This window comes from Cnephaeus nilssonii (genome assembly GCF_951640355.1).
Source record: "Cnephaeus nilssonii genome assembly, chromosome: 1".
In the NCBI taxonomy this organism is placed as follows: Eukaryota; Metazoa; Chordata; class Mammalia; order Chiroptera; family Vespertilionidae; genus Cnephaeus; species Cnephaeus nilssonii.
Window position 1 is genome coordinate 76,045,471 of NC_137072.1, and position 25,544 is coordinate 76,071,014.

The 25,544-nt window shown below is 38.1% G+C and overlaps 1 protein-coding gene across 1 annotated transcript in view; it reads left to right on the forward strand.

Moving 5' to 3' along the window:
- Nucleotides 1–25,544, forward strand: part of LOC307099621 (transmembrane protease serine 11F) — a 64,864-nt gene that overhangs the window by 28,269 nt on the left and 11,051 nt on the right. The window contains exons 4-7 of the mRNA XM_079771401.1: nucleotides 9,870–9,937; nucleotides 11,541–11,704; nucleotides 14,894–14,932; nucleotides 24,044–24,245. Of these exons, the coding sequence (XP_079627527.1) occupies nucleotides 9,870–9,937; nucleotides 11,541–11,704; nucleotides 14,894–14,932; nucleotides 24,044–24,245 (473 nt within the window). The remainder of the gene's footprint in view (nucleotides 1–9,869; nucleotides 9,938–11,540; nucleotides 11,705–14,893; nucleotides 14,933–24,043; nucleotides 24,246–25,544) is intronic.

Consider the following 25,544-nt stretch of genomic DNA (forward strand, 5'->3'; position numbering starts at 1 on the left):
GCCCTGACCCCTAGAATGGTCTCATTCCAATGAACCATGACCTCCAGGTTCATAGGTGGATGCTCAACCACTGAGCCAAGTCAGCTGGGCTGGACACTATCTCTTAATTAAAAGATGAGTATTTAGCCCTCCAACACTTCCACTGCTCTCATGTTTTTCTGAATTATTAGCAATGGTGGAAAGTGTTAGCATTTTATTCAGTTATCTTTAGATAGTTTGATTTTAAATGTTAAAAATCAGTAAGTAGTATTTTCCTTTCCACAGCTATTTACTGTTTGTCATGTAACTTAATAGTATTTTTTACAATTATGTTGCCACAATTCTCACTTTATTGGTTGGTGGGTTTATTCAGAATTATGTTTATACTATGTTAAACACAAATATCAAATCATTTTATTTGACACTTGTGTTTATTGTGAAATGATTACCACCATAAGCCTGCTTAGCATCACGCATAGTTATAATTTTTTTCTTTTAAATCATGATGAGAACTTTTAAGATCCACTCTCTTGGCAACTTTCATATTATAGAGAAGGTCCTTCAATAATGTTGGTTTATTATAAGGTTGATGAGATGCCACAGGAACTTAACTCTTATTTATATCAATTAGCCTATGGTAAAATTGGTTTCCCTTAAAATCACAAACCTATCAAAAATGTTAAGTGTAAACATACTATACAATATAGTATTATTACCTATAGTCCCCATGCTATAAATTACATCCACATAACTTATTTATTTTATAAATGGAAGTTTGTACCATTTGACTACTTTCACCCATTTTGCACCTCCTTTCCACCCCAGACCCCTCCCACTCCAGCCCCCAAAGTGATTTCTACATTCTCCTTGAGAGCATCAGGTAGTTAGTGCATTCCTGGTATTATTAAGGTCAGTTCTCTAAAAACTTGTTTGTATACATAAAAGTAAAATAAAAATAGAAGTTCTGATATTTTCCATACCCTCTATGAAACATTGGCTTCATTTTGGAAATTAATGCTCAGAATAATCAAAAAAGCTAATCTATAAATGATATGACAATTATTATTGTTGGATAGAAGGATGACTTCCATTTACTGTGCAGAATTTTCAGTATGGAAAGGCTACTGATGTTGGCTCTATACCTTTCTAACCTTCTGTCTTAAAAATAGCTTCCCATGCAGTTTACCTAGGTTTAGGGTTCAATCCCATGTCAGGGCACATATGGGAGGCAATTGCTCTCATGTTGATCTCTCTCTCTCTCTCTCTCCCCCCCCCCCTCTCTCTCTCTCTCCCCCCCTCTCTCTCTTTCTCTTTCTAAACATATCCTTAGGTGGGGATTAAAAAAAAATAGCTTCCCATTAGAACCCTCTTTTTTGTGCTCTGTATGTTCTAAAACTGCAACAACTAAGCTTGAATCTTTAAAAAGTTTTCCTCTTTCTATCTCCTTCCCCCCCCCTCCTCTTTTTAAAGAAGGAATAAAATATAGAAACATCTCTGGAGATACATAATATTATCTCTAAAGACAGTTTTTCATTTAAGTTCATTACATTTTTTCCTGGTTACAAGCTAAAAATCTCATCTGAAAATTGAAGATGTGTGGTCACTGACCTTCTAAACAATGGGCACATTGAAACAGATGTATAGCAGAGCATTCTCTAGCGCCAACTTATTTATCCCTGTATAGGTGGGATCCCAAAAGCACAGTCTGTGATGAAGATCCTTGGTTATATGATTTATTAACCAAAAGCTTTCAGAAAAATCTTGTAAGAATGTGAGGGGAACAGAAAAGGACAAAGTCAGAAGCTAGACAAAGAGGCGGTTTCAGAAGTGCAGCCTCAGCCTGATTTCTGAGGAGATCTTGAGCCTAAATTACAGCACAGTGTTGGTTCTGCCCAGAGATAAGAGGGCTGGGCTGTTTGTGTTATGACAACAAGGGCTGCCCAGGGAAGGAAGCTTAAACTACCAGCCATCACTGAGAAATGTGCTCAGGTCAGATAAGGGTAGGCTTCAGGAGAAATACAGGTGTGAGCTGTTATCAATCAAGACTTATAGAAGCTGGGGCATGTCTGTCCAAAAGTTTGGGTAGGAGACAAATATCTGCTACAGTTCCTCTTTTGTAACAATTCATCATCATTTAAGTAAACTTATTCTTAAGGAATGTATTAAGAGGAAAACATTTTTGTTTATGCTTGGTCATAGACAGTAAAGGTTCCATTGACGTACTAGTATGCCTCCAAATCATCTGAGGCATGATTCTTCCTTTGCTTCTCTTTCTTCTGTTGCTCCATAAATGACCTCATTGTTTCCCCTGATAGATGGAACACTTTTGGTAGAAAATAACAGAAACCCAATTAAGGAGTCAAAGAAAAAAAGAATGAAAGAGAGAAGTAGGCAGGGAAGGAGGGAAGAGAGTGAAGGAGAGAGGAAAGGAAAGAGGTGGTAGGAAGGGAGGGAGGGAAGGAAGGAAGGAAGGGAGGGAGGGAGGGAGGGAGGGAGGGAGGGAGGGAGGAAGGAAGGAAGGAAGGAAGGAAGGAAGGAAGGAAGGAAGGAAGGGAGGAAGGGAAAAAGGGAGGAAGGAAGGAAAGAAGGAAGGAAGGAAGGAAGGAAGGAAGGAAGGAAGGAAGGAAGGAAGGAAGGAAGGAAGGAAGGAAGGAAGGGAGGGAGGAAGGAAGGAGGGAAGGAAGGAAGGGAAGGAGGGAGGGAGGGAGGGAGGGAGGGAGGAAGGAAGGAAGGAAGGAAGGAAGGAAGGAAGGAAGGAAGGAAGGAAGGAAGGAAGGAAGGAAAGGACTGTTGGGAAAATCTAGAGATTCATTTGGCTTTGGACATGGCTGGATTCAGATGCTCAAACAATGTCCTCAGGTTTTTAATTTTTTTTTAAACAAAGTATTGTGCACCATAGCAGCATTATTTAAAATAGCTAAGATTTGGAAACAGCCCATGTACCCATCAGTAGATGAATAGATAAAAACACTGTGAGACATTTACACTACATAATACTATGTAGCTGTAAGAAAAGAGGGATCTCTTACCCTTTGGGACAGCATGGATGGACCTGGAAAATAATATGCTAAGTGAAATAAGCCAAACTGAGAAAGACAAATCACATGATCTCACTTATTTGTGGAATCTAATGAAAAAAAAATGAATTGACCAACAAAATAAGACTCGAAGCAGGGAGGCATGGGACAGACTGACATACCTCAATGTGGGATTGAGGGAACGAGAAGGGATAAAACAAATAAATTATATACTTACATGAATAGCCCATGGACACGGGAAATATGGTAGTGAAGACCTATGGGGGTGGGTAAGGGCTGGGAGGAGGGGGGGAAAGGAGAGGAAAATGGGAGATATCTGTAATACTATCAAAAATTAAAAAACGTATTTTAAAATGAAAAAAAAAAAAAACACACACACAATAAAACATTGTGCTTGTGGCAGATAAGATAGCTAATAGCTCTATATTTCCAGGCATTTAACTGAAGCAGAAAAAGAAAATTTTCCATAATAGTCCTTGGAGGAAAGTATGGAGAACCAATCTAGTTGGCCAAATTTGGAACACCTGCCCATCCCTACAATAATCACTTTGAATAAGAGAATAAAATCTTGCCACCCTTGTGGGAAATAGAGGAGGAGACAACGTTAGCTCCATTAGAATGATATAGAATGGGTTCTCTATAGGAAAGAGAGGTCCTCTTAGCAGAAAAAAGGGGGAAGTATGATAGATATACAATGGCTCTAATTCCAAAATTTTAATGACTAATCCAGATTTCTCTGAACCCCAGATTTGTAAGGTCCATTGTCTATGTGACATTTCCACTGGGATCTCTCACAGGCACCTCAGAGTTATCATATCTAAATCCAATTCTTAAATGTTGCTTCTCCATCCCATTCTCTTATTCCTATTTTTCCCACTAAACAAATGACACCACTGTTTGTTTAGTTACTAGAACACCTACATTTTCCTTATCCTCATGTCTAATCCATTCACAAGTCATCTTTCTACTATTAATTCACAGTCTCCATCCTAGATCTAACTAATATGTTTCTTCATACAGCTGGCTCACAGTTATCACTGCTTCCTCTTTAGGCTTCCTGTGATATCTGGTCTACATAGTAACAAGAATAATCTTTTACAAACAGATTATGTTATTATTTTAAGATTTCATAAGTAGCTTCTGACGGTGCTTAGTCTATAATTCAAGATCCTCTGTCCCTAAGAAGCTGTTTCCATTTTGTTTGTTCATCTATTTTGTTCTTTAGATTCCACATATAAGTGAAATCATATGGTATTTGTCTTTCTCTCTCTGACTTATTTCACTTAACATAAGGTCCATCCATATTGTCACAGATGGTACGATTTCATTCTTTTGTATGGCCAGGTGGGTACTAGACTCATGCAGGAAGAAGTTACTTCATAAATTATATAAATGTCTAGCCACTATCCTGTACATCTGAAACTAATATGCAATAATATTGAACGTCAACTATAATTAATAAAAATTTCTTAAAGGTTCCCTGAAAAAAAAAGAAAAAAAGAATCCAAGCTCCTCAGGAAAGCCTCCAAGGACCTGAATGTTCTGGCTCTAATTTCTATACTGCTCAATCTTCTCTATCCATATTGACCTTCGTTGAGATTCTTTGCAAATCCTGTTTCTTCTAACTGGAAGATTGTCCCATAGCACTGCTCTTTTTGTAACTTACTCCCTTTGATTCTTCAGATGTCACCTAAATATTACCTCCATGGCCCTATCTGGTTTGGCTCAGTGGATAGAGAATCGGCCTGCAGAGTGAAGGGTCTCAGGTTCGATTCAGGTCAAGGGCACATGCCCAGGTTGTAGGCTTGATCCCTAGTGGGGAGGGGGGCATGTGGGAGGCAGCCAATTAGTGATTCTTTCTCATCATTGATGTTTCGAGCTCTCTCTCTCTCCCTCTCCCTTCCTCTCTGAAATCAATAAAAATATATAAAAAAATATTACCTCCATGGAGAAATCTGCCCTATTATACACCCCCAGCCATTATTCTATATGACTTTACTATACTAGTTGCCTTTTTATTTATTACTTTTAACTCTGTAGTCTGAGTCTAGGGACCACAAATCTTTGCTCACTACTCTTTATCTATTGTTGTCACAGTGCCTTAAATATAGGAGACTCCTAATCAATTGTGTTGAATAACAAATAAATCAGTGATTCTTAATCTTTCTAATGCTGTGACCCTTTAATACAGTTCCTCATGTTGTGGTGACCCCCAACCATAAAATTATTTTCATTGCTACTTCATAACTGTAATTTTGCTACTGTTATGAATCTTAATGTAAATATCTGTGTTTTCCGATGGTCTTAGGCGACCCTGCTAGCGGTTCTCAACCTGTGGGTCACAACCCACAGGTTGAGAACCGCTGCTATAAAGCCTAAGACCATCGGAAAACACAGATATTTACATTAGGATTCATAACAGTAGCATTAGAAAGGTTGAGAACCACTGAAATAAATAAATGAGAAAAAGGGAAGGAGATCTAGTATAGTGAAAGAGTCATGAAGGGATGCAAAGCCAGGATTTTTTTCTTCACACTGTTGCTTAAGATTAACCATGGTTGGAGAAGTCATCAATTAATTAAAATGTTATTGTTCACTTACTTTGTGCAAGGCTATGAAGAATACCAAGGTCTGTATATTACAGTTCCTTCCTAATTGGAGTTTATAATGCAGTTTATGTATGGAAATAATACAAACTAAAATTTTTGATAATATGAGAGTTAAAAAGATGATATGATGGTGTGAGAACTGCCACAGTGCAGAATATAATTGTCAAATAATTGACCCAAATGATCGGTATTTTAGGAGTTCAGAGGAAGGAAAAATCCCTTTGAGCTAGCAGGAAGCTTTCGTGGAGAAGAAAGGGAAACAGAATGAATGTCCTTGGTGTACTCGCCCTCTGGTGGTACATGTTTCCATGACAGTAACAGGAAATATTCAAAATCTGCCTTACTTATTTTCATAGGTGGATCTGGAAAGGGATTCCCTAGTTGGCATCCAGTAACTAGTGATCTTCCATGAGGACTTAATCTGCATGTAGTTCCCAGCCAGAGGGGAAGCCGCAAGCTCAATCTTGCCAGAGACAGTAACTGGATGCACTATTAGTCAGAGCCACACTATTGTTTCAAACATGTTATACTGCTTTTTAATGCTAGAGTTCAAACCAAGGACTACAATTAGTATCTGATTTTAAGGAGAACTTTTCTATTCTACCATGAGCTCACACACTCTTTTTTTAAATAGAATTACTTTAACTCTTTTAAAAAATATATTTTATTGATTTTTTACAGAGAGGAAGAGAGAGGGATAGAGAGTTAGAAACATCGATGAGAGAGAAACATGGATCAGCTGCCTCCTGCACACCCCCTACTGGGGATGTGCCTGTAACCAAGGTACATGCCCTTGACTGGAATCGAACCTGGGACCCTTCAGTCCACAGGCCGACACTTTATCCACTGAGCCAAACCAGTTAGGGCTTAAATAGAATGACTTTAAATAAAATCACTTGTTCTTTATGATTTGGACCATAAAAAGGGAAGGATACAATTAATTTTTGTAATTTGGACTAAATGTAATATTAGTGAGTTCTTATAAGAAAAATGTAAACACGAATTAAACATCTCCAGAAATTGCTTACAATAATAGGTATCTGGAGAGGAGCAGTTCCCTTAGCCTTGTTAATCTCAGAAGCAGAAAGGAGAAACCTCCCAAGAGGTTATCTTTTATGAGATTTAGAGTCAGGAAATCAAAGATGTATTGAGGCCTCCTTTAAGGGTTTCCTTCCTGGGCCCTTTCTACCCTCAGCTACCTGAACACCTGTTGTCAAGTGTGTAAGTAACACAGGTTGTTTTTGTCCCATAATGGACTTGAGAATACAAAAGCTAGAGCCAGATTCCCTGGGTTCATGCGCCAGAAGCACTACTATTTGTTGTTGCTGTTCCTCATACTTTATAAGTTGACAACAACTTTAGGAGGTAACTGCTATATATATAATCCCCTTCTTACAAGTGAGGAGACCTAGCACAGAGACACTAAATGATGTTCCTAAAATTACCTTCTAGTAGAGACAGCTTCAGAAATTGATACTGTGCTTAACTACTATGCTGTCACAACCTCAGACATAAACTTGTTTTTTCTATTACTCCACATACATGTGCCTTTTTGTTTGTATGCTTTTTTCATTTTTTTTTCCAATTTTAGTTGACATTTAATATTATATTAGTTTAAAGTGTGTAGCATAATGCAGAATCACTGCTTTCTATGCTATCTTGAACAAGTAATCTTAAGTATTCTGCGCCTCTGTTTCTTCATCTATAAAATGGGACTCTTGAGGATAAATAAAATACTTTACTCATAAGGTGGTGTGAGGTTTGAACAAAGGAAGCAGTCCCATGCCTACTATGTAGTATGAGGGTTAATACATGTAAGCTGTTCTTAATGGTCTTACCAATATTGAAATGTATCAGAATCTACACATTTTTTTAAATAGAGGTTGACATCTTAAGGGACTCTGACATTGATAATATCACATTTAGTTTGAAGAGATTCTTTTTTTTTTTAAATCCTCACCTGAGGATATTTTTTTCATTAATTTTTAGAGAGAGTAGAAGGCAGGGGGAGAGACAGGGAGAGAGAAATATCAATATGAAAGAGGCACATTGATTAGTTGCCTCCCACACACACTCCGACCAGGGCCACCCAGGGATTGAGCCTGCAACCAGGGTATGTGCCCTTGACTAGAATCGAAACTGCTACCCTTCAGTCCATGGGCTGATGCTCTAACCACTGAGAAAACTGGCTGGGGCAGTTTGAAGAGATTCTTGGTAAATTTTTATACTCTGATATGACAGAATCTTGATCATTTCCCAAAGTGCTATTATGTACACAGTTCAAAATTTCAGAGGACTTTTATATAAAATACTAGAGATGTTAAAACCAGATTTTCTCCCTGTTCCTTGAGAAGGGGAAATAAAATGAGCTGAGAGCAGCTTAGTGAAATCATAAGTGATATAATTCAGAACTGATTCAAAATTCTGAAATGACCGCCCATGTGAAGGTCACCACTGCAGTCTCTTGGTTCCCACCTTACTTTAGATTCCCATAGATTTCTACTTATACTTGGCACCATGATTTGCTGATGAAACAAAACCATGTGTTATTATCTTCTTCCCTTTAGTGTTGATTCTCCATTCATTTACTCATGTACTCACTTGTGGACTTATTCATCAAACATGCATTGAGTGTTTATTTTGTGCTAAGTGATGTGCCAAAGCTAGAGATACAAAAATGAATCAGACACACTCCCAGCTGTCACACAGCTCACAGTCTCAAGTAGGAAAGACACACCTGCAAACCGGCATGATAATTGCTGTAATAGAATCAAGATGCTGAGGTGGCCCAAGAAAAGGAATGTTCACTTTGGTTCAGGAGGGCAAGTCACAGAAAACTTAGTTGTCACTGGAGTTTCTAAAGAATTACAGAATTGTCATTGAAGACTCTTTTCTGAGGGAAAAAAAAAGTGTATTATAGAAAGACAGAAATGAATGTGTAGAGTCATAGAGGTATGAACCCATTTAGTGGGTTTAGGAAAGAACAGGCCATTCAGTAGATGAGAGAACAGGTTTTGGCGGTAGGGACGGGGCAGGGGCCAACGAAAGGACAGTATCATGGAGCTCACACTAAGGGAGACATCGGGCTTGAAGCAGGAGTGTGTAACATACTCAGATATGCACTTTACAGATATCCCGTTTGCTAGCACTGTAGGGGACACTGAGGGGAGAGAGGATAGAGTAGAACCACATAAATGTGCCAGAGAGGGAACTGCTGCAAAGGCCCAGGTCTCAAGGGGGCTGATTTTAGACCATAGCAGTAGGATTGGAGGAAAGGATGTAGACTCAATATTTAGGAGGTAAAATCCACTGAGCATTGTTACTAGTTTAGAGGATTCAGGGAGAGGGAAAAACCTTATGGGGGAAAAGGTGATATTCCCTCTTCCCAGAGCATATAGTAAGTAAGGTACAAGTTTTACCATGGATGAGGGCCTATGTAAACATATGTGGACCTGTAATTTCTGACCCTCAGTTCAGTGTTGTTGTGGTTTTTTTTGTTTTGTTTTGTTTTGTTTTGTCTCAGGCGGTGCCTTAATAGTCTTTTGGGAATCAGAACCCTTTAGGAAATCAGTTCACTGAACATCCCAAATATTTTAATGGTCCGGACCAGAAAAGCTGAGTAATAAAATGCTGACAGTGTGACGTGTGGTGAAACTTACTGCTAAACCTAGTATCAGTTATGAAAGCCTGCCTGCCACAGAGAGATGACTAGCAAGCGAGGGTGTCAGAGTCACACAATAGGTGTTATTGCATATTACGTCAAATGCTGTAGCAATGAGATAATCATTTAAGAAATCAACCAAATAACATCAATAATGGACTAGATGCCATATTTGAGAATAACTTATGGTAGGTTTTCTTAGAAATGAAAATGCTGCCTTAAAGAATAGCACAGGTTTTAATTCATCTGACAATAATTAAAATGAACATCAATAGTTTACAATATGCCAGGTAAGGTGTCAAATGTGTGATATACATTACTTCATTTAATCCTCAAAACAACTCTTTGAGGTAGATATGGTTATTATCCCATTCTACAGACGCTTAGCAACATACACAAGAGTGTATGTTGAGGTTATTCAATTCTATAGGGATTCCAACCTGGTTTAGTCTTATCACTGTGAATAGCCTGTTCACATATCTGAGAATAAACTGAAATCATTATCACTGCCTCCAGTCTCTAGATAAGAAAAGGAATAACAGTTTTCTTAAGACTAATACATTATAAATTTTTTCTATTCAGATGTCTAGGATATTTCGACGTTCTTCTGGAGCAGGTCGGTTTATCAAATCTCATGTTATCAAAATAAGGTAGGTAAACTTGGTTTGCAACTTCAACCCAGTAATTAAGAAGCATTGAACAAACACGATTGCACAACTTAAGGGATACAAAGATGTCCTGAATCCTGAGCAGCCCAGCTTATACTGCCCAGCCACTTCCCAGTCACAGTAGAAAGATGTAGAGTGCCTTATGACAAGAGACAATGTCACTTATTGGATTAAAAATAAAGATACTCTCCAAGAGAAAAAAATACAGGAAGAAGAGGGATGGTGTTACCTGCTCCTTAAGTGAGGGCTCAGTGGAACTTAGCCCAGTTCTTTTTGACTATCCTCATTTTAAGCCTAGCCAACAATCAGCCTGTGACTTTCTCTGCAATAAAGTTTTTCTTTAATGGCATTGCGTTTCCATTATTATTTTTAAAAAATTTCAATGCTTTCATTTCTATACTCTGATGAAAGGCAATATCTAGTAATTGAACATACACTTGTTGTCAGAAACTAAAATAAATGACTAGAATGCATCCTGAATGAACTTCTTACATTATGTCTGAAGGCTTGACATTTATTAGAATAATATAGCTTTTCTATACATTCTGATTGAAATTATTAATTTTTCTATGGATATCAATTGATATATAAATATATGTATTTGTAATACTTATGTGTCTGTTTTATTTCTGGATGGTAAAGTAACCACATAGGGTTAAAGAGCTCATGCCTTTTTTTCCTTCTCCCCCTCTGTATATTTGTTCCTTCCTTCCTTTCCTCCCTCCTTCTCTCTCTTCTTTCCTCCCTTTATTCTTTATATATTTCCAATTAAATTCATTCTCAAAGGCAATAGAGGCTTTCTATACCTAACAAGTTAATATATTTGAAACTCCTATCAAAAGATTTCCTTTTATAACTGCTTCCTCTAATCATCTACTTATCAAACATGTATTAACTGACCAACAACCGCCCCTCCCCGCCCCCAATATTGTGTTTAACACAATAAAGGTTTATTTCATTTCGGTTGTTCAGTTCAAAGAGTCAGAAGCAGCAGCAGGGGATGTGGGTGCTGGAGGGGATGGTGGAATTGCCCCCTGAATCTTCTGGTTAGCAAATAAATGAAGAGTGAAGGCGTGGAAGAGAGTATGAGAGGTATTCAGGGGCTGGGCCTGGAAGTGGGGCACATCATTTCTGCCCACATTCCATTGTCTAGAATTTACTAGAGAGTTCCAATGAACTGCAAGGGAGGCTAGGAAATGAAATCTAGATCTGTGTTCAAGAGACAAGGCAGCTGGGTTTGGTGAGCACAGAGCATTCTCTTCTACACCACTACTGAAGAATAATGATGGTTACAATTTTGGCTCAAAACACCATAAAAAGCAAATCCTTTAAGTACATTTTAAGCATGATTTCATAAACATCTCCTTCTTCCACAACCCCTGCAGACTATGAGTTAAGTAAGGGGAGAGAACAATTTTTTTCCAGCTATGTATCTTACCCAGTATTTCTAGAAAAAATGTAAAAATCTGATATACATATATCTATTGTGTTCTTTAAATTTATTGTGAATCTTAATACCTAAAAGTTATTAATGATTAGAGAGCTAGCTTTATTATCTCTATTTATATGCTTTTCTGTTCTTTAGTCCAGATGAAAATGGTGTGAACATTCTTATGGTGCTTATGTTTCGATACCCATCTACTAGTAGTACTGAGCAAATCAGGAAAAGAATTGAGAAGATTTTATATCAAAGTCTGAAGACAAAAGATATGCCTTTGACTATAAACAAACCATCACTTACACTCACATGTAAGTCATTTTACCATCTTTATGATTCCCTTCCCTTGCAATCCTCTCATAAGAATTTTGGTTAATGTATTCTCTCATTTAAAGAACTCACCACTGATTATATATATATATATATATATATATATATATATATCCACTGATATATATATATATATATATATATATATATATATATATATCTCAGTGTGGAATAAAACAAAATAAAAATTTACTATGAAGTGAAATTTAGTTTTATAAGTATTTGTTTTATACTTGATTTTGGCCTCTGCTATAGTTTCTAATTTTTCCCCATGTATTATCATGTTAGATATTTTCAAAAGCATAAAAGAGTGGGTATTATTTTTATCATTTTAAGGCAACGGAGACTCAAAGAAGATGTAAGACATGGGACTAATTCCCAGAGGTCTTCACAGGTCAGTTCTGGTGGTTAGCTTCTGTAGTATCAAAGCAATTGACATCCTTATGAAGGATAACCCCTGTAGGAAGAATCTTTGACACGAACTGTGAAGAGGTTCTTTTTAATGTTTTTATTGATTTTTAGAGAGAAGGGAAAGGAAAAGGATAGAGAGATAGAAGCATCCATGAGGGAGAAACAACATCCATCTGCTGCCACCCACATGCCCCCTACTGGGGATCAAGCCTGCATGTGCCCTAACAAGAAACGAACCACAGGGGCTTGACACTCAACCACTGAGCAGCATCAGCTGGGCTGAAGAGGTCCTTTACCTTACTTACAATTTCAAACAACGTTTAAAATTTATATCTTCATTAATGCCTTACAGAACAAAATTAGGAAAGTTGTTGTTTTTGTTTTCCCCCAAAAGTAGATGAAAATTAAGTTTAAAAAGGTTATGAAACTTAAAACTATCTCAACGTTATTTGGAATACTAGTTGAAAGGCATTTCTATTTTTTATGCCAATACATCCTATATAATAAAACCCTAATATGCAAATCTACTGAACAGCAGAACGACTGCTTGTTATGAAGCATACTGACCATGAGGGGGCAGATTCTCAACCCAGGAGCTGTCCCCTGGTGGTGAGTGAGCTCCCACAGGGGGAGCGCCACTCAGCCAGAAGCCAGGCTCACAGCTGGTGAGCTCAGCGGTGGTGGCGGGAGCCTCTCTTGCCTCCGCTGCAGGTGGGCAGTAAGGAGCGAAGGGTCCCGGACTGTGAGAGCCCCTGACTGCAAGAAGGATGTCTGACTGCCAGCTTAGGCCTGATCCGCCCCCCCCCTCAGTGCACTATTTTCATGCACTGGGTCTCTAGTAATTAGATAAAATAATGTGTTTCAAATAAGATTGTAAGTGTCAATGTCAGGGACTTTGTCTTTTTATTTTCTTACTAGAGGCCTGGTGCACAAAATTTGTGCACACATAGGGTCCCTAGGCTTGGCCAGTGATCAGGGCTGATCAGGGCCTTCCAGCTGCCGGCTGGGGCCTTCTTTCTGCACCGGCCCCTGGTGGTCAGTGCACGTCATAGCGAGTGGTCAAACTCCTGGTCTCCCAGTCGAACTCCTGAGGGGACACTTAGCATATTAGCCTTTTAAATATATAGATCTTTCCCCAAACTCTAGCATATATCTAACATACCATAGTTGTCCCAGCTCTGTTCATTGAATCTCCTTAAGTATTTCCAAGTTCAGTTACTTCTGATTTAATACCAAAATATAAGGCTTGCCCTTTGAACCTGAAAGTATTTCCCCTCCCATGAATTTAAAAAACAGATAGTCTAAAATTAATTTTTATGTTGCTAGAAATTGGGTAACTCCTTTAAATACATTTTGAGATAGAATCCCCACACACATTCATGACAACTTTTTAAAGAAGTAATTAGAACCCTAGCCAGTTTGGCTCAGTGGATAGAGTGTCAGCCTGCAGACTAAGGGTCCCAGGTTTGAGTCCAGTCAAGGGCACATGCCCGGGTTGTGGGCTCAATCCCCAGTAGGGGCGTGCAGGAGGCAGCCAATCAATGATTCTCTCATCATTGATTTTCTATCTCTTTCTCCCTCTCTATACCTCTCTGAAATAAATAAAAAAATATTTTTTAAAAAAGATGTAATTAGAAATAATGAAGAGTATGGCATCCACCTTTATTATCAATCAATTTTATCCAAATAAAACATGGTATTTTCCAGGACACTATAAATGGCAATTTGAAACTAAATCTAAATTTCTGATAATATAATCACCTTTAATGCATAATCATGTAGGCTAAAGTGAAATATCTATCATAGAAGAGATATTAAACTGTAGAATTTCTCATTTTACAATTTAAAAAAAATTTTCAGACTTCTTGGTCATGTACATTGAATTTTCATTAGACAGGTTGTTTTAATATCAAAATAACTATTCTATGACCATACTCAATAACCAAAATTCTATTGCATACATTTTTTTTCTGCCATATTCATATATCTTGTTAAATAGAGAGAAGTGAAACTTCCAGGAAACCTCTAGTAAGATTTGGGACTCAGCTCCTTCTTTTGCGAAAGTCAACATTCCTGAGCAACTTATCAGATACTTCTCTATTTTTTCTTTATCAAATAGCCAAAACAAAACAAACACCTAGCCACCAAAAATTGAATGACTGAACTTAAATGAACACTAAGATACTTTTGAAGGAAAAAAGATCCCAGAGGGAGGCATAAAGTGAGGGAGACATGGTGGGGTCCATGCACTGGCTGTATATGAGAGAGCTTCATGCCTCTAGTGCCTGCCACTGAGCTACAACTTTCCACCATATTCACCATGAGGGAGAACCCTCAGTTAGAGAAAGCCATCTATTTATATTAAGTGAATTCCTACCCTTTGTAGACCAGGGCCTGATACAGTGCACACCAACTGTGATAGGAATTGGAGACTGTTTCCTAGAGTTATACTGGAACTCCTAAAGAAAGCAATCAGGGACATTGAACTTTACCATTCTTTCCTAATTTTCTAACTTTGCTTTCTAATTTCTCAGCAAAAATCAAAACCAAAATGCTCTTTTTAAAAAAATTTAAATTATACATTTTGGATTAAATCAGAATAGAGGGATATTTATAACTTGGTTATAAAAAATCTCATGCCTTCTTGAAATAGACATGTTTTGGATAATAAGCATTTCTTATAGTGCCCATTTGAACAAAATTACATGACAATAGGAGCATATTCTCCTACCAACTAATTCATGTTTTGTGTATTTCAGCTATTGACAGCAAAAAGATGAGGAATCTTCTCAATAGCCGTAAGTTCCAAACCCCACAATTAACTGTCTCTTTCATCGTAAAGATAATGAATAAAAGCCATAAAAAGTTAGTAAAATTTGATAAGGTTTGTTCTTTTTTTCCATTGAGGTATAATTAACATAACATCATATTAGTTTCAGGTGTACAATGTAATGATTTGATATTCATATATATGGCAAAATAATCATTATAATAATAGCAAGCATTTTGTTCATTTTATGTTTTTATAAACTGAACACTTAGCTTTCAATTATTCTTTATTATTCTTAAGATTTTTAAGTTTATAAGTTTATATCAAATACAATTTTAAATTTTGTGACTTACAGAATATAATTTTAAAAATTACATGGTATTTTTTATATTATAACATATCTACACTAATAAAAGAGTAAGATGCAAATTGACCATACCTTAGTGACACCCACCAGCCAATCAGGAGTGAGTATGCAAATTAACTCAACAGAGATGGTGGGTTGATTTGCATATGCAGGCACTGAGTGGCTGAGGGCAGGGTGGGATGCAGGTGTTCTGAACCACCCCCAGCCACTCTGGGCCTTTGGGAAACGTGGGAAGGCAGAAAGGCGACTCTGGGCTGCAGCAAAAAGGCGTCTCTGGCCGGAGCGAAGGCGGTGCAGGGAGCCAGGGGAAGGAAGGCCCATTCTTGCATGAATCTTCGTGCATCAGGCTTCTAGTGTAACTATAATTCTAACATTCTATTTTAGTATTTTATTTAAATGATTATTTTTTCATATACTATCACAGTTCAGAGAGCGCTTTAAAGTTTCAATTAGTTAGGCTTCTTCCTGTTAAAAGTTCTCTGATTTCTTGCATTTTTGTTGAAATATCTGGTATGGTCTTTTTTTTTTTTTTTGCCTCCTTACAAAATACATCCATTAAAAATGTTGTAAGGACACTAAAAATAATAAAAATTCCGTATATATAACTTGCAACATTTAACATATTTCCAAATATTATCAATATTCATATATTTGTTCTCATTCATGTTTTTTGGCTTTTGGTAAATATTTTTCTTCCATTGTGTTTTGCCTTTTTCTCTAAACATATGTTGATGTTTCTATCTTCTAGCGAGCCTTTATGTTTTTTAAATCCATATATTAACCTTTATTTCTTAGATATCAAACTCAAGGATAAAGCAAGAACTATGCATAATGAAAAAATTATAGGCTAAATTTCTCTCATCAACTTCAATTGACTTTCCAGTCTTTGATGAGTAACTTTCAATTTTGCTTATCACTTAATCTTTAAATATTTGGTCAATTCATTTTTTAAACATTATGTTCCATTTTATATCCATAGTTAAAATTATTTAGCAATCTCTAAAGTTTCCTATTATATTTTACTATTTTCCATTCTTGAGTCTTGACTTAAAGTTACCTTTTTGCCTGCTACACTGTATTTTCAAGTCATTTTAAGCAAGAAAATTATACAAGTGGTATATTTTCTGAGTACTTGCATATGTAAGAATTTCTTTCCATTTCCTTTATCTCTATGTTTTATAAGAAAATTGGGTCATAGACTTTCCCAAATAATTCAATACAGAATATTCTGTTCCTTCTAGTGTTTAGAATAGAAATATAAGATGGGTGTGATTTTTGTTATGAAGGTTATCTTTTTTTGTTTCTGAATGAATGTAGGAAATCCTTATCCTATAACTTGTTTGCCAAGAGATCTAGATGTGGTTGTATTTTTCACCAAATTTTGAGTAGGACACAAAGAGTGTTTTCAATGTGCACACAATTTTTTCCTTGTTCTGGAAAAACAAGATAATAAATTATCTTATCATGATCATTTATTATTGACTAGAGGCCCAGTGCACGAGATTCATGCACTGTGGGGGGGCAGGGATCCCTCAACCCAGCCGGGGCTCTCGCAGTCTGGGAACCCTCACTCCTTACCGCCTGCCTGCAGCGGAGGTGGGAGAGGCTCCCGCCACCACTGCTGCGCTTGCCAGCCGTGAGCCTAGCTCCCAGGCTCAGTGGCACTCCCCTGTGGGAGTGCACTGACCACTCTGTCAGTGCGTGTCATAGTGACCAGTTGTTCTGCCGTTCAGTTGGTTTGCATATTATACCTTTATTATATAGGACTAGTAGCCCTGCGCACAAATCCGTGCACCAGTAGCTCTCTGTGGGGCCTGCACACTCAGCGCCCACTTCCCAGAGGCTCTACAGCCCAGAGGTCCATCTGTGGCACAGAGGCCCATCCGTTTTATCTGTGTTATACCACAGATAAATGCCAGTCTTGGTTCTGGCATTTGCCTGCTGGGTGTAGCAGGAACAGGAAAACACCCCATTCATTTGTGAAGTGCCCAGAGTGGCTGTGCCTCCATGAGCCGTGTCTTTTGGATTTCCCCAAGTGGAGTTCTGCGCGTCTCCTTGGGCCTCCAGCACTGCTAGCTTGCACACCTCTTTCCCTCCAATTAAAAGGAGTAAGTCACAGGGATGACATGCTCCTGTCAGCACTCACTCTGGTAAATTGAGTGAGTGCTGACAGGAGCCCATCCGCGGCTGGGCGCAGAATGCTTGCCTCATTGCTTCGGCAACAAAGCAAGCATTCTGCCAGGCTGCTCACGCTGCCCGCTCTCAGTGCCCGCACCGCCCCCCCCCCAGGACTGGGGGACTCCGGTGGGGCTGAGAGGACTGGGCACCACCATCTTGTGGCTATGGGTGTCGCCATCTTTGTGATGGAGTGACGGTTAATTTGCATTTTACCTTTTTATTAGATAGGATTCTGTTTCATTTGATTTTTCCCCCTTGGAATACAAATAATTTGTTATTTGAATGCCCATTTTCTGCCCTCCATATTAATTATTATTTACAGTTCCAGCTCAGGTTACTTTCCACTAAATTCTGAAAGACTTTACCAATTGTAGACTTCTTAAAATCACTTGTCTCAGTTGTCTAGTGACCTTTTTTCTCTTTACTTCTTCCATGTGGATTTTATATTTGTTATGACATTTTTGTGATTTCTTAAAGAATTTATTTAATTACAGACAGCACTTTTGGTATATGTGGTCTTATTGCAGCATATTTTTCCTTTATGGTTGTCTGCTTTTGTTATATTAAGGTCATATTTTCTTGCATATAACAAGCACATGTGTCCTAAAGATTTTTGTAGAAAATAACTTTCAGAGATGTATTTGTATTCTGAGATTATATATTATGTGATGTGGGAGGCCTGTATTATTCTGTACACTTAGATGAAGACTTAAGTTCACATTTTACAAGCAGAATATGTGAAAATGACATCCTTCACCCCTCTGTAGCACCAGCTCTATCATTCACTGATGTCAATGATCTTTTTCTGTTTAAATTGCTTTTAATGAGGTGTCTTAGTCTGTTGTTGATGGTATAACAAAATACCACAGATTGGATGGCTTATGAACAGCAGAAATGTATTGCTCACAGTTCTAGAGGAAGTCCAAGATCAGGGTGCCAGCATAGCTGGGTGAGAGACCCTCTTTTGAGTCATAGACTTCTTATTGTATCATCATCCACATGGCAGAAGGGGCTATGAGCCTCTTTGGAGCCTCTTTTATAAGTCACTAATTTCATTTATGAGGGCTATACCCTCATAACTTAAGCCATCTCCCCAAATTCCAATTACTAATATCATCACCTTTAAGGATTAGGATTTCAACATGTAAATTTGGGAGATACACATTTAGATCATTGTATGATATAACTACATTTTTATAGACCCCCGCTCTCTCTTTGTTAAATCTCTAGATAGTATATTGCACTGGGTATTACGGCTTCTGAATACACACGTAAAGAAAAGTTGATAGGTCACAATGATAGGGATGGTTCAATCTATAGTTTCCACTTGGCTGGGGACAGGTGCAGTACTGCTTTATTCCCTGGGTTTGGGAAATCAAATAGCAGTGAGCCAGTGGCTTTGTCACCCTTCTTGTGGTTCTCCACACAGTTCTAGCTCTCTGGGTAGAAAGTGGGTGCTCCAAGAAGTTGCTTCTCAAACCAATCCACTGGATACTGCAGTTATTGAAAATATCTACCAAAATTTATCATGTTTTCTTATCTTTCTTAAATTTTTATGATTTTGCTCCTTTTGCTTTTGAAAATTACCATAGACTTAAAATTTTCATCTTCAATATGAAGCTAATAACACCATAAAGAGTTGTGGAAAAAATATGTACAGGGCCTGGCTCATAACTAGTAGATATTATTTAATTATTACCTACATGCATATTTTAAGGGGAAGTTGGGAGAGGAAGTACTGGATACTACTGATATGGCACCATATTAACCTAGAAACCATATTTATTCAATTTTAAGCTTACTTTAAGCTGAGGTTATTTAACCAGGCGGGAATTATGATGAATTTTTAAATCCAACTTTAGGCAACTACTTTTTACCTGTTTCTGAATAAAATTATTTTTTTTGGGAAAAACTTGCATTTAAATATATATATATATATATATTAATTTCAGAGAGGAAGGGAGAGGAAGAGAGATATAGAAACATCAATGATGAGAGAGAATCATTGCTTGGCTATCTCTTGCATGCCCCACACTGGCTATCAAGCCTGCAACCTGGGCACGTGCCCTGACTGGGAATCAAACATGGACCTCCTGGTTCATAGGTCGATGCTCAACCACTGAGCCAGTTCAGCTGGGCGCATTCTTTTTTTAAACGATGTTTTTATTGATTTTAGAGATAGGAAAGGAGAGGGATAAAGAGAGAAATATCAATGATAAGAGAGGATCATCTATCAACTGCCTCCTGCACACCCCCTATTGGGGGTCATGCCCACAACCTGGGTATGTACCCTGACCAGGAATCAAACTGTGACCTTCCGGTTCATGGGTCAATGCGCAACCACTGAGCTACAACAGCAGGCAAAACTTGTGTTCTTAATACAAATAGAAATAATAGAAAATTACATTAAAAATTACACTAAAATACTTTTGAATCTTAAGGTTGGTTTGAAGTCTAATCAATTGAGGGTTTGTTATCAAAGAATAAAAAAAAATATTTAAAGAAAAATAACAAGAACCAAAGATCAGAAGATAAATTAACAAAGTAAAGTCTAAAAAAAAAACAAATTAAAAAGATCAATGAAACCAAGAGCTGGTTGCTTGCAGTGATTGACAAAATTGACAAACCTTTGGCCAGATTCATCAAGAGAAAAAGAGAAAGAACCCAAATAAATAAAATAAAAAAATGAAAGAGGAAAAGTAACAACTAACATCAAAGAAATACAAAGTATTGTAAGAAAATATTGTGAAGAACTATATGGCAACAAATTTGACAATCTGGATAAATTCCTAGAAACATACAATCTTCCAAAACTGAATCAGGAAGAATCATAAATTCTGAATAGACCAATTGCAACTAGTGAAATCGAAATAGTAATTAGAAAAAAACAAACTACTAACAAACAAAAGCCCTGAACCAGATAGGTTCACAGGTGAATTTTTCCAAACATTCAAAGAAGAACTAATACCTATCCTTCTCAAACTATTTCAAAAAATTTCAGAGGAGGGAAGACTACCAAGCTCATTTTACAAAGCCAGAATATTTGAAATTATTCTAATTTCAAAACCAGGTAAAGACACCACAAAAAAAGAAAATTATAGGCCAATATCCTTGGTGAACACAGATGCTAAAATCCTCAACAAAATATCAAACGAATATCCAGCAATACATGTAAAAGATCATACATCATGATCAAGTGGGAATAAAAGGTTGGTACAATATCTTCAAATCAAAAACGTGATACACCACATAAGCAAAATGAAGGATAAAAAACTCATGATCATTTCAATGGATGCAGAAAGCATTTATGATAAAAACTCTCAGCAAAGAGGTAATAGAGGGACTATACCTCCACATAATAAAGGCCAAATATGACAAACCCATAGCCAACATCATATTCAATGGGCAAAAACTTACAAGTATTTTCCTTAAGATTGGGAACAAGACAGGGATGCCTGCTTTCACCATCTTATTCAACATAGCACTGGAAGTCCAAGCCACAGCATCAAATTTAAAAGTTTTTGCACAGCAAAGGAAACCATCAACAAAATGAAAAGACAATGCACTCAATGGGAGAACACATTTGCCAAAGATACATCTGGTAAGGGATTACTATCCAAAATTTATAAAGACCTTATAAAACTCAATACATACAGACACACAAACACACACACACACACACACACACACACACACACACACACAGAGTCCAATAAAAAAAATGGACATAGGACCTGAATAGACATTTTTCCAATGAGGACATACAGATATCCAATAGACATATTAAAAGATGCTTAATGTCACTAGTCATTAGAGAAATGCAAATTAAAACCACAATGAGATATCACCTCACACCTGTCAGAATGGCTATCATAAATAAATCAACAAACAACAAGTGTTGGTGAGGGTGTGGAGAAAAGGGAACTCTTGTGCACTTTGGTGGGAAGGTAGATTGGTGCAGCCACTGTGGAAAATAGCGTGGAGTTACATAAAAAAAATAAAAAATGGAGCTGCCTTATGACCGACCAATTCCACTTCTGGGATTATATCTGAAGAAACCCGAAACACTAATTCAAAGGAATATATGCACCCCTATGTTCTCTGCAGTGCTATTTACAATATGCAAGATTTGGAAGCAACCCAAGTGTCCATCCGTTGATGATGGATAAAAATGCTATGGTACATTTACACCATGGAATACTATGCAGCTATAAAAAAACAAACAAGGAAATCTTAATCTTTCTGACAGCTTGGTTGGAGAGCATGATGCTAAGTAAAATCAACCAGTCAGAGAAAACAAAAACCATATGAGTTTCTCATATTTAGAATCTAATGAATAAAAAACTAACAAACCAAAGAGAAATAGACTTATAAATAGAGAAGAGACTGACAGCTGTTGGTGAGGGGGGGGGGGGGCGGGGGAAGGGAGGGTGTTTTGGGGTTGGGTGAAAAAGATGAAGGGATTAAGCAAAAAAATAAAAAATAAATACACAAACTCATAGGCACAGACAACAGCATGGTGATAACCAGAGGGGAAAGGGAGCGGAGGGAGATAGAAGAGGATAAAGGGGAGTAAATGGTGATGAAAGAAGGAACTTGATTTGATGTGGTAAACACATACTACAATATATAGATGTGGTATTATAGAATTGTACACCTGAAAGCTATATAATTTTATCAACCAATGTCTCCACAATAAATTCAATTAAAGAGAAAAGAAAAAGGACAAGAACCATATGATTTCACTCATATGTGGAATATAATAAAACAGAAAGCCACAAATTAACAACCTAAACAAATTCATAGAAACAGAAAATAGAAAGGAAGTTATCAGGAAAAGGGGGTGGGGGAGGATGAACAGAATAAAAAGGGTCATATTTATGGTGACAGAAGGAGACTAGACTTTGGGTGGTGAGCACACAATGCAATATTCAGATGTATTATAGAATTATACACTTGAAACTTATATAATGCTATTAACCAATGTTACCTCCAATAATCTTAATTTAAAAAGTAGCTTTTCAATTTTTAGAAAACTAAAAAAAGGCATTATTATTTAAATTCTGGGTTTTGCAAAGGCAACATATAGATTCCTGTCAAGGGAAAATCATGACATATTATTGGCCTCTCTCTTAGGAGTAAAAATACAAACTTTAATGTGGATCCTCCTTGATTTTATATCTAACTAGAGGCCCAGTGCATGAAATTCGTGCACAGGGGGGTCTGTCTTTCAGCCCAGCCTGCACCCTCTCCAATCTGGGAACCCTCAAGGGATGTCCGACTGCCTGTTTATGCCCGATCCTACTGGGATCCTACTAGGATCGGGCATAAACGGGCAGTTGGACATCCCTCTCACAATCCAGGACTACTGGCTCTCAACTGCTAGCCTGCCTGCCTTCCTGATTGCCCCTAACCACTTCTGCCTGCCAGCCTGATCACCCCCTAACCACTCCCCTGCCAGCCTGATTGATGCCTAACTGCTCCCCTGCCAGCCTGTTTGCCCCTAACTGTCCTCCCCTGCAAGCCTGGTCACCCCTAACTGCCCTCCCCTGCAGGCTTGATCGCCCACAACTGCCCTCCTTTGCAGGCCTGGTCCCTCCCAACTGCCCTCCCCTACTGGCCATCTTGTGGTGGCCATCTTGTGTCCACATGGGGGCAGCCATCTTGTGTGTTGGAGTGATGGTCAATTTGCATATTACTCTTTTATTAGATAGGATAGAGGGCTGGTGCATGGGTGGGGGCCAGCTGGTTTGCCCTAAAAGGTGTCCGGATCAGAGTGGGGATTCCTTTGGGGCATGGGGCAGCCTGGACCAGAGGCCTATGGTGGTTTGCAGGCCGGCCATGTCCCCCATTGACCCAAGTGGAGGTCCTGGTATCTGGGATTTATTTATCTTCTATAATTGAAACTTTGTAGCCTTGAGTGGAGGCCTGGGCTGGCTGGGGTGTGCGGAAAGCTTGGCTTCCTCCATCGCTGGGGGCAACCCAAGCCTCCTGTTCACAGCCATCTTGGTTGGGTTAATTTGCATACTCACTCTTGATTGGCTGGTGGGTGTGGCTTGTGAGTGTAGCGGAGTGATGGTTAATTTGCATATTACTCTTTTATTAGCTAGGATGGTCACTACCAGTTGGATGAATTCCAGAAATTTATGTTCTTTTTCCAAGGCTGAGTTTTTTCATCAGAAAAGTGTTTTTGTTGTAAATGTATCTACAACACTTAGGAGAGGATCTATACATTCCTTTTTTACTTTTTTATTGAATTTATTGGGGTGACACTGGTTAATAAAATTACTTATATTGTATTTTTGATGCTCAATAAAATACCTACCTATTTATTTATCTATACAATGTATGCTTTATGTAGAGAGGCAGAAGTTAATCCTGGATTGGATGCCTTGAAATATTAGTAAATATTTCTTTTGAACCTCAGTAAGATCAGTAGAACCCTTACCAATAACCTCAGAGACTGAGTGCTAGGAATGGGTTAAAGAGTGGCAGGTGCAATGGCTTGTCTAAGCATCAGCACCCAATGCAAGTCGGGATATTTTTCCCCCCCTCCTTTTCATGAAAACAAGTTAATGTATATTTCTGTGACAGGCTGTGGAATAAGGATGACATCTTCAAACATGCCGTTACCAGCATACACTTCTACAGAAAGGATTGTCCAAGGAAGGGAAACAGCTATGGAAGGGGAATGGCCGTGGCAGGCCAGCCTCCAGCTCAAAGGGGCAGGCCATCAGTGTGGAGCCAGCCTCATCAGTAACACGTGGCTGCTCACAGCTGCTCACTGCTTCCGCAAGTAAGTTCCCAGGACTGTTGTGGGTCTCCTTTACTGAGTTACCAGTTGTCATCAATGGATTCAGTGCTTGGGAAGAGTCTAATCTCACCAGATTATCTTCTGCTCCATTATGGATGGACCCTCCTCGGTCCCCTAAAATGCATGATGCTTGCTCTATGCCCTGATTAAGTTCATCTTCTCTCCCTGCTCTAAATATCTATGATGTTTGGTTTATATCACTCTTGTGGTTCTCGCCATGTATTTTCCTGTATTATCATGACATTAGTATTATCTTTCCTACTATATCATAAATTATTTTACTGTAAAGACTGATTACTATACATGTAACAAGATTAAGCTTTTTCATATAAGCAAGGAGACAATTCAGCCACTTCTGTGTGTTTTTCCCAATTAATCCTTCTATCCCACTCTCACTTTATAAATAAGACAAAATGAAAGGTGTCACTCTTGAAGCTTCCCTTCCAACTGCATCACCTAAGAACTCCTGTGAATGGTGTGGACCAGAGTGGTGTATGGATGACGGGAGAGTCCTGCCACCATGTCTCTCTGCCTTCACAGTATGGAAGACTGGTCTTATAGGGCCCATCAGGAGCAGTCTGCTTGACCTTTCACAGCTGTAGCTCTTAAAGCTCAGCTTTGTCAGTTCATGTAACAAATATCCACAGTCCCACTATAGCCCCAGGTGACCAGGGACACACCTTCTTTCCTCCCTGAATTTTCACCAACAGGGAACAGAAAGTTTTTCTTTTTAAACTCTCAAAAGATAAAAGCTCTGAATGAAGCCCTGGCCCGTGGCACTGTTCACACATCCTTTCAAGAAAACTATCTTTGGTGAGTCTAGGAGGCTTTTGACCATCCTTCAAAGGGTAACACCCAAACGGTTCCAAGGTACCTACACCTCTTTTAAAAATGGGGTAGATGTGTAATAGGAATGACCTAATGAACTTAAGGTAACTGTCTGTCACTCTCTCATGAGAAAAGAGAAAAGGGACTCATTTATATTTACAAAATAACTAGCATCATGTCTTAGGTGAACTTGAGCGTCACTAATTTTTTAAGGCTTTCTGATTTTTTGTTCACATAGTGCTCCAATCTTTATACTTGTTTTGGGGAATATCATTTATTTTTTGTTTATAATTGATCTCTATAATTTATGTACATTGAAAATAAATCCAGATGTCAATTTATTGATTTTTAATGAAGAATGTAAGCTATAGTGATTGAGATCCATGTTTCGGCAGGTCCAGTGTAGTTGCTGTGTGCTAAAAGACCCAACTGGGAATTGGCCATTAAGTTTGG